Source organism: Rutilus rutilus, assembly GCF_951802725.1.
Source record: "Rutilus rutilus genome assembly, chromosome: 21".
Classification (NCBI taxonomy): domain Eukaryota; kingdom Metazoa; phylum Chordata; class Actinopteri; order Cypriniformes; family Leuciscidae; genus Rutilus; species Rutilus rutilus.
In genome coordinates, this window is record NC_140226.1 from 19,701,302 (window position 1) to 19,713,885 (window position 12,584).

The 12,584-nt window shown below is 38.9% G+C and overlaps 1 protein-coding gene across 7 annotated transcripts in view; it reads left to right on the plus strand.

Annotated features, from left to right (window-relative positions):
- The window catches only part of ehbp1 (EH domain binding protein 1), a 130,964-nt gene that overhangs the window by 36,242 nt on the left and 82,138 nt on the right, over nucleotides 1-12,584 (plus strand). For 4 of the 7 annotated variants that reach the window (XM_084392944.1, XM_084392939.1, XM_084392940.1 and 1 more), the window contains exons 7-11: nucleotides 1,913-2,052; nucleotides 3,366-3,458; nucleotides 4,134-4,259; nucleotides 7,500-7,776; nucleotides 9,623-9,854. In XM_084392944.1, coding sequence (XP_084249070.1) covers nucleotides 1,913-2,052; nucleotides 3,366-3,458; nucleotides 4,134-4,259; nucleotides 7,500-7,776; nucleotides 9,623-9,854 — 868 coding nt within the window. The remainder of the gene's footprint in view (nucleotides 1-1,912; nucleotides 2,053-3,365; nucleotides 3,459-4,133; nucleotides 4,260-7,499; nucleotides 7,777-9,622; nucleotides 9,855-12,584) is intronic. The other 3 variants (XM_084392945.1, XM_084392941.1, XM_084392942.1) reach the window with 1 other exon arrangement.

The following is a 12,584-nucleotide window of genomic DNA, read 5'->3' on the forward strand; positions in this document are numbered from 1 at the left end:
AATATTTCACTAATGTGACTGCATTTTAACTCTTTCCCCGCCATTGACGGAATTTTCCGTCATTTTTTTTTTTTGTGATCAACTTTTTATTTTGTTTATTTTTAAAATGTACACTTTACTTCATCATCTGCCAAATAGTATACGTGCACTCGTGTACAAAAAAATAAACATCACCTTTAAACTATATACAATTGTCAAAGCTTTGAAAAAAAAGAAGAGAAATACATCAAATACAATTACAGTAGTGTTGTTGTTAAGATCCATTTAGATTATGCTCTAGACCTGAGGCAAAACAGGTGGTTTCAAAAGTGCAACAATAACTTTATACCAAGCATCTAAAGAGGAGCTCCGTGCTTTATGAATGACTGCCAATGATCTTTCTATTAGAACAGTATCTCTGAAATAATTTAACCTTTTTTCTATTGAAGAGGGTCCAGGAGAAAACCAAGAATGCATTCGTTTTTTTAGCGACAAAACCTGCAAATATAATTTTCTTAGAAGCCAAATTAGTGTTAATACTAAATGTTGAATCATAATTAAAAAAAAAATAAGGTAATCAGTTTAGGAATTGGAAACTCAAAATATCCTCGAGAAATACTGCCACTTGGGACCAAAGATTATAGACATTTGGGCAGTCCTAGAATATATGCAGGTAAGTGCCAACTGTATTCAGATTACGTTTTGCACAAACTGGGGTATCTGTGAGCTTCATTTTAAAACGTCTGTATGGGGAAAGATGAAATTTGTGAACAATTTGTGCATCTTTTGAAAGCATTGAATCTCCAGATCAAAACACAGGTAAAGAAGAAGCAGAAAGAAGTGATAGAAGCATTGCTTATGCACATGTAAAATAATGCAGTCATCAAACATTATGATGATGATGATCATCGTTCTGAATCCGATCCGGACCTAGTTGACCTAGTAGACGACAACTGAATTTTCTCAATTTTTTTGTTCAAAACGTTGCTTTTTTATGAAACTTACCCACATTTGAGAAATCAAATCCTGTTGGAGAACTTTGGTCCAGACTTGAGCTGTTGCTCTTTGACATGCGTGTCACAGCAAACAGAAGTCAGATGGAATATTTCCAGCCACTGGCCTTGAGAGTAAATATCTTTCCTTCACTCGTCTCGCAATATCCCCATTTCCCTCTCTTTTTTCTTCTTTTTTTCTTCTGATCTCTGCCTGCCTCTAAATAAAGAAGGCAAGGAGCGTGTATGAGTGTATGTGATTTCACCCTTGCGCTATATGAGATATGTGTGTGTTTGTGTGGCTTTTGTGGCGTGTGTGTGACAGAGGTTACGTGGCGGAAGTGTAACCGCTTTTAACCCATGGGAATCATGTCAACAGCACACAAATAAACCCCATTACATAAGTTCAAATAAGCTCCATGCCTGCCAAAGAAAGACTGGACCGCATTCATAAAGAAATGTGAGATAGACAGAGAGAAGGAGAAAACGGGGACATTGGAAGGGAGAGAGGGAGTTAATCCTGGAGCGTTATCTCGCCGTGCTTGTGAATGCCCTGGCTGGAATGCATGTCCGTATTGCACTGCCTCTTATGAGCAGGACCATGAAGGGCATTCCCTTTACACAATCATCTCTCGCTCACGCTCTCTGTCAACCTGGCTTTCTTCTCTCCTTCCATCCATCTCCTTCAGTGTATCAAAATGCTTTTTACACAAAAGCACAGTGATAGTCTGGAGAGTGTGTTATCAAAAAACTAAATGAACAATTCTCAATTTAACTGTATTTAAATCCAATTCAAATTCATTTTACAGCAAAATAAATGCTGAAAGTGCAAAACAAGTCCTCCGATTCTGTCTGGGTCTGCTGACGAACAGTCCGAATGAGTAGCGTGTGAAGTGCCTCGTTTATATTGTGCTTTTATCTCTTTCTCTGTCTGTGTGTAGTGATGAAGATATGCAGAGTCTGGCCAGTCTGATGAGCATGAAGCAGGCCGATATTGGCAATCTGGATGATTTTGAGGAAGAGAATGAGGAAGATGAGGAGAACAGAGTGAACCAGGAGGAGAAGGCCGCCAAGATCACAGGTGAGACTTGCTTGATTTCATATGAAGACCGATCTGATATTTCTGTACAAACACATCACCGCAGAGCTTTTCTGTTTCTAGTTGTTTTTTCTTTCTGTTCTGTTCCTTTGTTTACTCTGTTCCAGTTCTAATTGTTTGCACAGTAGTGTTCACTGCAGTACAAATGCAGCGAAATGTTTTTTTTGTGTGTTCTGTTTTATTCTGTTATGTTTGTTGATCTGTTCTGTTTTATTGTTTCTTCCATTATTTTTTATTTAACTTTGAATTGATTTTATTCTATTCTTTTTATTTTATTTTATTTTATTTATCATATTGTATTTATATTTAATTTTGTTTAATTCTTGCATATTTTTCTGTTTCATTATTAGTTCTATTATATTTTCTATTATGTTATATCAGTTATAGTCTTATTTTTTCTATTGTGTTCTCTTTGTTTTGCTTATTCTATTCTGTTGTTTTTGTTCCTTTTTTTTAATCTATTCTATTCTATTCATATTTTTTTCTAGAATTTCCCAGATGTGGTTACTTAGGGCTGTACGGTTCATTTGTGTAAAGTGTATATTTATTTCTAGATTGCAAAAATAGATGTGTGTGGATTTTAAGTCCCTTGTAAATTTCAGCGTGCCATTCTTCACTCTTCATTCTTCATTTCTTCAGTCTCAGTTCAACTGTTTCATTTGAGCTAGAGTTTATTTTTGTCTTTTGTGGTTTAGTTTCTGTCTGTATGTGCACACGTGTGCATTTGCCTGTGCATATGGAGACTTATTGCCCTTGTTTAAATTTGCTCTGTTTTTGGTCAGTTTGTTTATTAGCTGCTTTTATACACATTTCACTGCTTGTTTATGATGTGTATGATAAGGTCCATCCAACATATGTCCTGTGTGTGTATGTTTGTGTTTGTATGTGCATACAGTATATATATATGTGTGTGTGTGTGTATGTCTGTGTGTGTGTATGTGTGTGTGTGTGTATGTTTGTGTGTGTGTGAGACACTGATATTATCCAGCCCCCCCATCACCCCCCATATTGTGGAGTCTTAACATTAAGCCCATGTGCTTTTATCCCTTTATAAGTGTATGTATGGAGCTCCTATGGAAATGCTTGAGTTGTTTATTCATTGTATGGGTTTAGCAATCTCTTTGTTGCCATAGCGGTGCTGTCCGATCAGTTTTTAACAGTTTGTTAGAGCGAAGACACTGTTCAGTCTCTGTTCAGAGAGAGACACACACACACGAGTCCGTATGTATTGCATACCTCTGATTGCATTATACAGATTTGAGTGTGTATTTGAGTGTATGTTGTGCTGTTTTCAGAGATTGTGAGGCAGCTGAATGCTCTCAGCTCTATAGATGGAGATCCAGATGACTGCCTAAAGCAAGCAAATAAGCCTGCCTCCTCTTCTGAAGGTCTTTCAGCTTTCACCTTCCTTCATTCTTTTATTTATACTCTATCTCGGTCTTTCTCCTTCTCTCCTCTTTTTTTCCATCCCTTTGCCTGTACTGTGTGTTTGAGCATCTGTTAAGTTTATTGAAATTTTTCTCCTTATTTAGCGTTCTTCATTTGTGATCTTGTGCCTTCGTTCCACTTTCTGCAGTTTGTAGTGAACCCAGCTACCCACCTTTGTTTCTGTGACCATGGAATTGATGATTCTGGAACAGGTCTTTAAAGACACCACTGGTCATGTGGTTGAGCGCTCTGATGGCCTAATATGGGTCATGGTGGTGGAGCGAACAGAGACGTCACACCTTTCTTATCACCTCAGAGAGCACTTCACTCTCACACCCTGTACACACACTGTTTTTTTGGCCAGCTGGCTCATGTTGGGAGTAATAGTTCTGAATGAAACCCTACATCGGCTCTTTGGATCTGAAGGATCTTGGTGTGGTTCACTTCAAAGTGCAGATTTCAACCATTTATTCATTGGTTATTTTTTGTCACAGTTTTGCTTTTTAAAAAAAAAAAGGTTTCATCTGATAATTCATCTTTTCTTCTCGTGGATTGATTTGGACTGATGAATGATGTTCTCTTTTCTCTTTTCCTTTCTGTTCTGTTATCATTGTGGACGGATATTGACTGTTTAGAGCTGATCAGTAAGTTGAACTTCCTGGATCAGGAGGACCAAGACCAGAGCAACATGAGCTCTAACCCCTTCGATGAACCTAATGACCTGGTTGACCTTAACCCTTTTGGTGACCCGGATGAGGATGGTAAGGAGTGACCCTTGACCCTTTTTGTGACCCCTTTGCCCCTTTATCAACAGGGCAGGTTGTACTCATTAACAATCTGAGATGCGTGTTGATGTATTAAGTGAAGAGGGAATGATTACTGCAGCTGGATTTTGGAAAATCGTTAAGATAATATTTAATTATACAAATGCATTTGACACTAGGGATGTGCAAAACTACATATTTTCAAATGCAACTAGTCAGTGGGTTGTCAGTATGACCCAAGGTACTAGTTAGTCTTAAACCTGGCATGAAATGAAAATTCACCCTATTTTGTAAATGCATGTTATAGATCTTATTGTGAACAGTTAATCCATGTATGCATTTAATTTTTTAAAGGGATCATATGATGCTTTTTAAAGGGGTCCTTTTATGCCCTTTTACAAAGTCTTTATTTAGTTTTTGGGTTGTAAAAGAATGTCTTCATGCTTGATTGTTAAAAATAAAATGTTTCACGTATTTTACATTATTCACAGCTCCTCTTTCCCCAGTCTGGTTGAACGCGTCGTTTTCGATTAAGCCCCTCCTTCCGAAATACGAAATGTGCTGTGATTGGATAGCTGGCCTAGTGTGTTGTGATTGGCAGCTCTTAGCGCGTGTTCTGGAAATGTCACGCCCTTTCATAACCTCAAGCTCTACTCAGATGTAAATATTAACAATGCCGTCAATTTCAAACCATTTTGAGCCCAATTCAGACCCTGACAATGTTAACAAACAAGAGGATTGTTCTAAAACGATTTTTCAAGCACGGATTTCACAGGAGTGGTATGTTTTTTTTTTTTCTTGTTTTTTTTTTCTTATAAGATACAATGTTATCGACCATTTAATCATATTTGTCGGAAAACTATGGTAATACAAACATTAATCGATCACAAAATCATGGGTAATTTTCCTAAAGGGCAGTGAACCAACTTATAAAAGCAAAAGCTTACAAAAGCTAAAGTAAACACTGCATCAATACTGTAATGTTAGTTAGCTGCCTAGCGGAGGAAAAGCTTTGCCCTTCATTTACAGCATAGCCATCATAGCGACTACATAAAGCTTATCATTGGAACTGTTAATAGAAAACACAACTACAAATAATAAGAAATACTTACAAGTTGTGATCCATAAACAACAGATTGTCCTGACAAAATGGGAACGGCTGCGTCTTTCAAGAGAAGCTTTTTTGCGTATAGCCTGCATTGTACTCTCTTTTGGAAGCCGTTCTCAGTAAAATGTGCTGCGCACAGACAAACGTTGAGGTTATAATGTTCAGGACAGCGTAAAAAAGATATTTTAACCTCTCTAAGTTCGTCAGCTTTAGGACACACTTTTTCCGGCGTGTAAAAAAACAGCGACAACAACTTTTCCACTTCTCTAAAGCAGCCCAACATGGCCTCACCCCCTTTGTTGCTTGTTCCCGGGGGCAGGGTTTATGTAAATTTTAGGGTTTGTGATGTCACCAACTCGCTGTAGTCCTTAAAAAGCGATTTCTGTAAAAGAAAATATCTCCCTTTGCATTGAACTTTAAGCGTTGTAACTTTGCAGATGTTGTTTATGCTTGAACAGCAACATTACACTTACTAAATTTAGAAGTGAAATCATAATCAAGGACCCCTTTAATGTTTTTCTTTTCCTTTTAGCTCGTAATCTATCTGTTTGTGCATGTATAATACCTACAAAGTGATAAAACTCTTAGTCTCCCACAAAGGGAACAGAGAACACTGCTCCAGACCCGCCTAAAACACCTCGATCGATGTCCAGATATTACTTCCTCAAACGTCTATGTCACAATGTGAAATATTATCATAATGCCTGACTAAAGGCATACACAAAGAAAGAAGGCAAGTCTTCAGTGAATTATAGTGTTGTCACGGAGACGCTGTTTTTGGATGCGGAAAATGGTTGAAATTAGGAATCAGTGGTTAAGATTTATTTATAACGCTGTTCCTGAGCAGCACAACCCAAAAGTTAAAAAATTTGAAATATGCAATTCATTATGTTTTTTAAACTGTATTTTAATATGTTGTCACTTCAGGACATAAAGTTGTTACATTGAAGATGACAAATTAAACCATTATAACATTGTATCTGAAAGGTAAGAGTCAGTTGCATCTAGGAGTCAATTAAAAAATAAAAACTTACCTCTGTGAAACGTTATGCTCAAGTAGTTCTTGCTAAATTGGTTCTAGTCCTTGATCATCCGCACTTTCAGAATCTGATGTTGACTCGATCTCATACGGTAATAATGATGACATTATTAACTGTATGTTTACAATTGCTTTAAAAGCCTTGGAAGCTTGTCAGCACCGATAGCCTCATGGGCAGCGTGCTGACATATGGCGCCGTTGTGCTTCGGGTGACCCGAGTTCGAGTCCCGGCTCGTGGACCTTTCCTAATCCTGTCCCCCGTCTCTCTCCCACCTCGCTTCCTGTCCACTCTATACTATCCTATCACAATAAAGGCAAAAAAAAAAAAAAAAAAAGCCTTGGAAGCTTAAGCTCACTATTATGGTAAGGCCTGTTACATTTTCGGTACACGCTTGAAGTTTTTGGCCAGTCACAATGCACTGGGTCAGCTGGCCAATGAGAGCACTCTGGGCTTTTCGCAAGTGGGGGCTTTGTAGAAATTAGACTGGGAATAGAGGTAATGCAATAATGTACAGTATATGAAAAATATGGCTTTTGAGCATTACAGCATGTTAATCTGTTCTATTACACCCAACTAACAAAAAATTAACTTTTAGAATAGCTTCATATAACAGCAAATGTTTTTTGTTTACATTTTCAACAATAGTATTGATTTGACTGCACTGACACTATTGGATGAGAACTGAACTGAGCTGGTCAATGACATCACTGTCTTCTCCAGAACTGCTTTATAGATGAAATGAACTCATTTAATAACTGATAATCTTTACAAAGGAACTGAATCAACACTGAACTGATTTCAGCTGAACAGTGACACTGTAGTATTTTCTTTTAGAGCTGCTGTACAGCCTGAAATTAACTGTTTGAATCATTGAATAATTTTACTGTTATCGCTGTAAAGCTGCTTTCAAACGATCTGTTTTGTTTTAAAGTGATTACAGAAGTTATTATCATTTTAATCATAAGATTATTCACTATTATATTTTCAATTATTGTGTCTCTCATGTTTATACATTTTATAGTACTGTAATCATGGGTTTAATTTAGATAATACAGGTGGGGATGTTGTGCATTGTTTGTGTATTTCTAGAAGCATCTCCTGAGTCCCATGTTCGGCCCACTATCAAAGATCAGGAGCCTGTGTGTGATCAGGACACCTCTTATCCCTCAAACCCATTTGATGAGACTGACACAGACCTGGATCCTTCTCAATACGGAAACCCGTTTGACGAAGCTGAGCCTGAGCCCGAACCCCAGCCTAAAATATCTCCACCCAGAAGCAGCAAGAGGAAGAACGTCCGGCCGGTGGACATGAGCAAATACCTGTACGCCAACACAGCCAGGACGGAGGAGGAGGAGCTAGATGAGTAAGTTCAGGAATTCTGGGATACACTGTGGGAGGGGCTCTTGGTTACAGCAGAACATTTAAAGTGATTATTATTTTAATTGACGAAACATTTCGGTTCAGGAACACACAATTTGTCCTCTATTTACTCTTCTATTGTTCATTAGTAGTATGTGAGTGTGTGTATGTGCATGTGTGTATGAGTGAAGGAGAAAAGCACTTGTCGGAAGAGAAGAAAGTGGTGAGCGAGTTCTTTCAGCAGGAACAAGGCTTCTGTTGTTCCCCACATTCTTTGGCCTTGTCTGTTCATCTCTGCATTTCTCTCATCCCTCACTCACTCAATCGCTCACTCGCTCACTCACTCACAGTGCTCCAGCAGGGACACACGTCTCCAAACCTGACGTTTTGTAGCGAAAATGAGAGAAGAGACAGATAACTTTTTAGAACAGCATTTATCTGAAATAGAAATCTTTTGTAACATTATAATTCTTTACTCTCACTTTTGATTAATTTAATGCATCCTGTCTGAATAAAATAATTGCCTTTCAAAATAAAATCTGACAGAAACTTTTGAACTATGTTTATGCAGGGCTCCAGACTAACATTTGAGAGCAGTAGCACTGGTGCCACTAAGTTCTACAGATGGTGGCACCAGCACCTGATCTGGTAGCGCTGGGGGGTGGGGGGATTTTAAATCATAAAGGTTCATTTATATAAATTACTATTATTTTGTATAAGTGCAGTAACTAATAATATTACATGTTTACTTGTTAGATCTTGCAACGATGTTATGATCGAGTTGCATGATCGAGACAGGCCCTCGACTGACGCGAGTAAACCTGTTCTGAGCTTGCGCTGTACTGTCTAATATTGGTCCGAGCTGATAAATTGTCTGCACTGCACAGCTCAAACAAGAATCGTGGTTTCGTTTCGTTTGCAGTTAGAGGGTTTTCATATGCAACAGAAATGGCAGCTCTGATCAGTTGGGCAACTTGTTGGACACAGTACAAACTCTAACAAAATTTAGTCGCACCTGCAAGAAAAAAGGTTGTATTTTTCTAAACAAAAAGTTTACGAAATGTTTATTTTTAAATTTCTGAGTTGCAAACTGATCATTATTTTTCCAATTTTGTTTGGTCACAGGATTGGCCTAAGGAAGTTGTACTGTACATGAGACATATTTAAAAAAAAAAATATCTTACTGGTCAAATCTCTCTAAAACCTCTTTCTAATTTGCTTTTTATCTTTCTCTTTCTGTCTCTCGTCCTCTCTTTCACCTCCAGTTGTTTTGACTGCACTTTCCACTTCTTTCTCTTTTACTTGGTTGCATTTCTGTCAGCTCTTTCCTACCTCCTTTCTCACTCTCCCTTGCTCTCTCACTCTCTGTCTTTGTCCATAAGCTTGGAAGCTTGGGATACTTTGTCTTTAACCTTGTCTTTCAGCTGAATACCTGCTCAGTCTTTTCTCCTCATTGTGTGTGTATGTGTGTGTTCATGTATGTGTGTATGTCTGTGGTGAGTGATGGGCCTTTACACAGCAGTGTGTATTGATGCCAGCGGACGTCTGTGTCCGCCTGTCAGTGAGCTCTCTGACGAGGCCACAGGTCAAAGTTCATAAGACGTGACCTCTGGAGCACCTGGTCTTTCTCGTAGTCAGCAGAGCGTTTTATTGGCTAATAATGCTTGCTGATGCCTCCTTTACCTGAAGACAACCACACACACACATAACAGTCAGACAAGTGGAAAGGTGCAGAAAATCAAAATATTTTAAACAAATAAATTTTGCCAAATTTACAATTACATGTTGAGTGAACAAAATCACATAAATCGCCAATTTGCTAATACAACAAATTGCTCTCTCGCTCTCAGATCAAACCCGTTCTATGAGCCCAGGTCCTCCACCGCAGACAGCAACACCTCAGATATGAGCACCAAACGCCGGGCCCCTCAGGCTCCTAGTGCTGGACCCAACCCTGCTGTGGCCTCTGGAGGCCCGGCACCAAAGACTTCAGCTCCTGAAGGAACGTCCACTCCACCTGCCCTGGCACCCTCAGCTGTCACAGCTGTGATAAGGAGAGAGTTGGCCTCATCCTCACCTAAGGTAAATCTTCCTCTCCACATTAGGACTTTATTTACAATTGAGTCGGACACTGGCATGTGATGAAATGCTGTCTTAGGGCCCTATTTTAACGATCTAAGCGCATGGTCTAAAGCGCTCTGCGCAAGTGCATTTAGGGCGTGTCCGAATCCATTTAGCTAGAAGGGTTCCCACGAGTCCTTGAAGTCCTTGAAAGTTTGTGAATCTGAAAAAATAAAAATAATTCACGGCCCTGGAAAGTTTTTGAAAATAAACATACATAGATACAGGTCCTTGAAAGTGCTTGAATTTTTTGTGTGCATATTTTTCCCTCCGGTCCGCTAATGTGTTATTTCGCCAACACTTCGTGGCCTATGCATATTAGCTTGCTTGATTTACATTACTCGCATTTACGCCTTACGTTAAGTGTTTCCCACGTGAGGTACTTCGTGTTGTACGTTGCCATGACGTTCACGCGCGCACGAAACTACTACAATGGTACCTCAACGTTTCACAGACACACCGTGAAACATTGCAAAAATAGGCTGAAACAATGTAACCTTGCTCTCACTTAAAATGTGTCCCCACATTAAGTCCTTGAATTTGAGGATATTGGACCTGGAAAGTCCTTGAAAGGTCCTTGAATTGGAAGTTAACCAAGGTGTGGGAAACCCTCTGCTAGTTTAACTACGAGAAAAATGGTCAGCGCACACGACGCATGGTCTAAAAGGGTTGTCCCTAGCACCTAGGATATGATGCTGTCCAAGTAGGCAGCTCACTAGGTTTTGGAACACAGCTATACAGACTACATTGATCATTCTTTGGTAGATAAATACCAGCCTTCACTTAAAACTATATACTTTTCCTGTATTTTTGTAAACTTTATACTTTATACTTCAACATAAAGTTTTATACACTACCATTCAAAAGTTTGGTGTCAGTAAGATTTTTTTTTAGATGTTTTGGAAAGTCTTATGCTTACCAAGGCTGCATTTGAACAATTATAAATTAAAAACAATAACAATGTGAGATATTTTTACAATTTAAAATAACTGTCTATTTTAATCTATTTTAAAATGTAATTTATTCCTGTGATGCAAAGCTAAATTTCCAGCTTCATTACTCCAGTCCTCAGTGTCACATGATCCTTCAAAAATCATTCTAATATGCTCATGAGTTGTTTATTATTGTTGTCAGTATTGAAAACTGTAATGCTGCTTAATACTCATGATGTGTGTTTTTCAGGATTCTTTCACAAATAGAAACTTCAAAAGAACAGCATTTATTAGAAATATTTTGTAACATTATAAATGTCTTTACTGTCACTATTCGGAAAGGACATATTAAATTGATTAAATTGATCAAAAGTATTATGACAATAGACATTTGAATGTTAGTCTAAGTTTGTTTTAAAATCTAAATTTTAGAAAACTGCCAGTGATGATGTCCTTGTAATATTTGCATACCGACTTGTGATTGTGACTTGTGAAACATCCAGATCACATGGTTTTAATGGAAAGTAAATTTAATTGGGGCGTGTCATTGTGATATTTCCTTCAGGAAAAGGCAAATATAGTTTTCATTGTCATCTTTACAGGGTCTTTATTTCGGTCACTTTTTTCCAACAGTGCCACATTTCTTGTTTTCCCCATTCATTTCACTTTTTGACATCCAGGACCACTCACTTCATCTGCTTTCTGTCCTCTTCTTGCACGCTTCACTCTGAGCATTTGAATACAGGCATGTATTAGCTGCTCTGTAGGATCGTTATATATGCATTATGATTCTCTTCACTCAATGCTTTAGTGAGTCTAATTAACTGGCTCTGCGGTCCCTCTCTGGCTGAGGGTGTGGGGCGTAGGGTGCAGGGGGCGAAGGGAAGCCCACCGAGTGTGAATGAGAGCAAGGAAGGCGTCGGGCCGCTGCAGAGGGGCTTATACATGGCCAGATTAAATCCCCACAGGCCGAGTGTTTTTATTTACGCCTGCGAGTGTGTGCGTTATAATGTAGTCCATATTTAATTATAGCGAGGGGTTTATCACAGCACAGCACTTGTGTGTGTCCGCGCCTGAGAAGACCTGCCCAACTTAAACATTTAATTACCCAAATTCAGTGGCCTGTGAGGACACACACACACATAGACATCAGGAAAATACGAACAACTCCTCAGAAACAGGAAGTGGTGTCCAAACTTCAGCTCATGGATTCTTGGGATTTGTGCTCCGAGTTGCCTAGTGAGTACGCCGTTGGGCTCACATCAGATCTGTACGACTAAAACCAGGGTGATTGGTCCGTCAGAATGATTCTCAGTGTTGGGTTTTTGATCGGAGATGTCATATTTCCAGCAGAACCCTATTTATTCTGATCATGTGCTCCCTCGATCTCTATCCCACACCCACTTCGTACGGATTATGATTCCATTCTTTGACTGCATGCGGAGGTTGTTTCCTCTGAATGTGGTGTATGAGATGACCTTAGCATGAAAAAAAAGTCAAATGGGATTAGCTAGAGACACACACATTCAGAATAAAGATATGGGGAAGCCCAAAGGCCTTGAGTCTTCAATGTGTGTTTGTGTTTGCTGGAGGAAACCCCTCGCACACGCGCAGACCTGAGGTGAGGCGGAAGGTGCAGGTTTAAAAACGAATGAATAGGACACCTCGATAATCTCTGAAAAAACACAAAGTAATGGAAATGTTGAAATTGTTGGAAGTAGTTTGTGGATTAGAGCATCCCCGAAGACACATGCGTTCA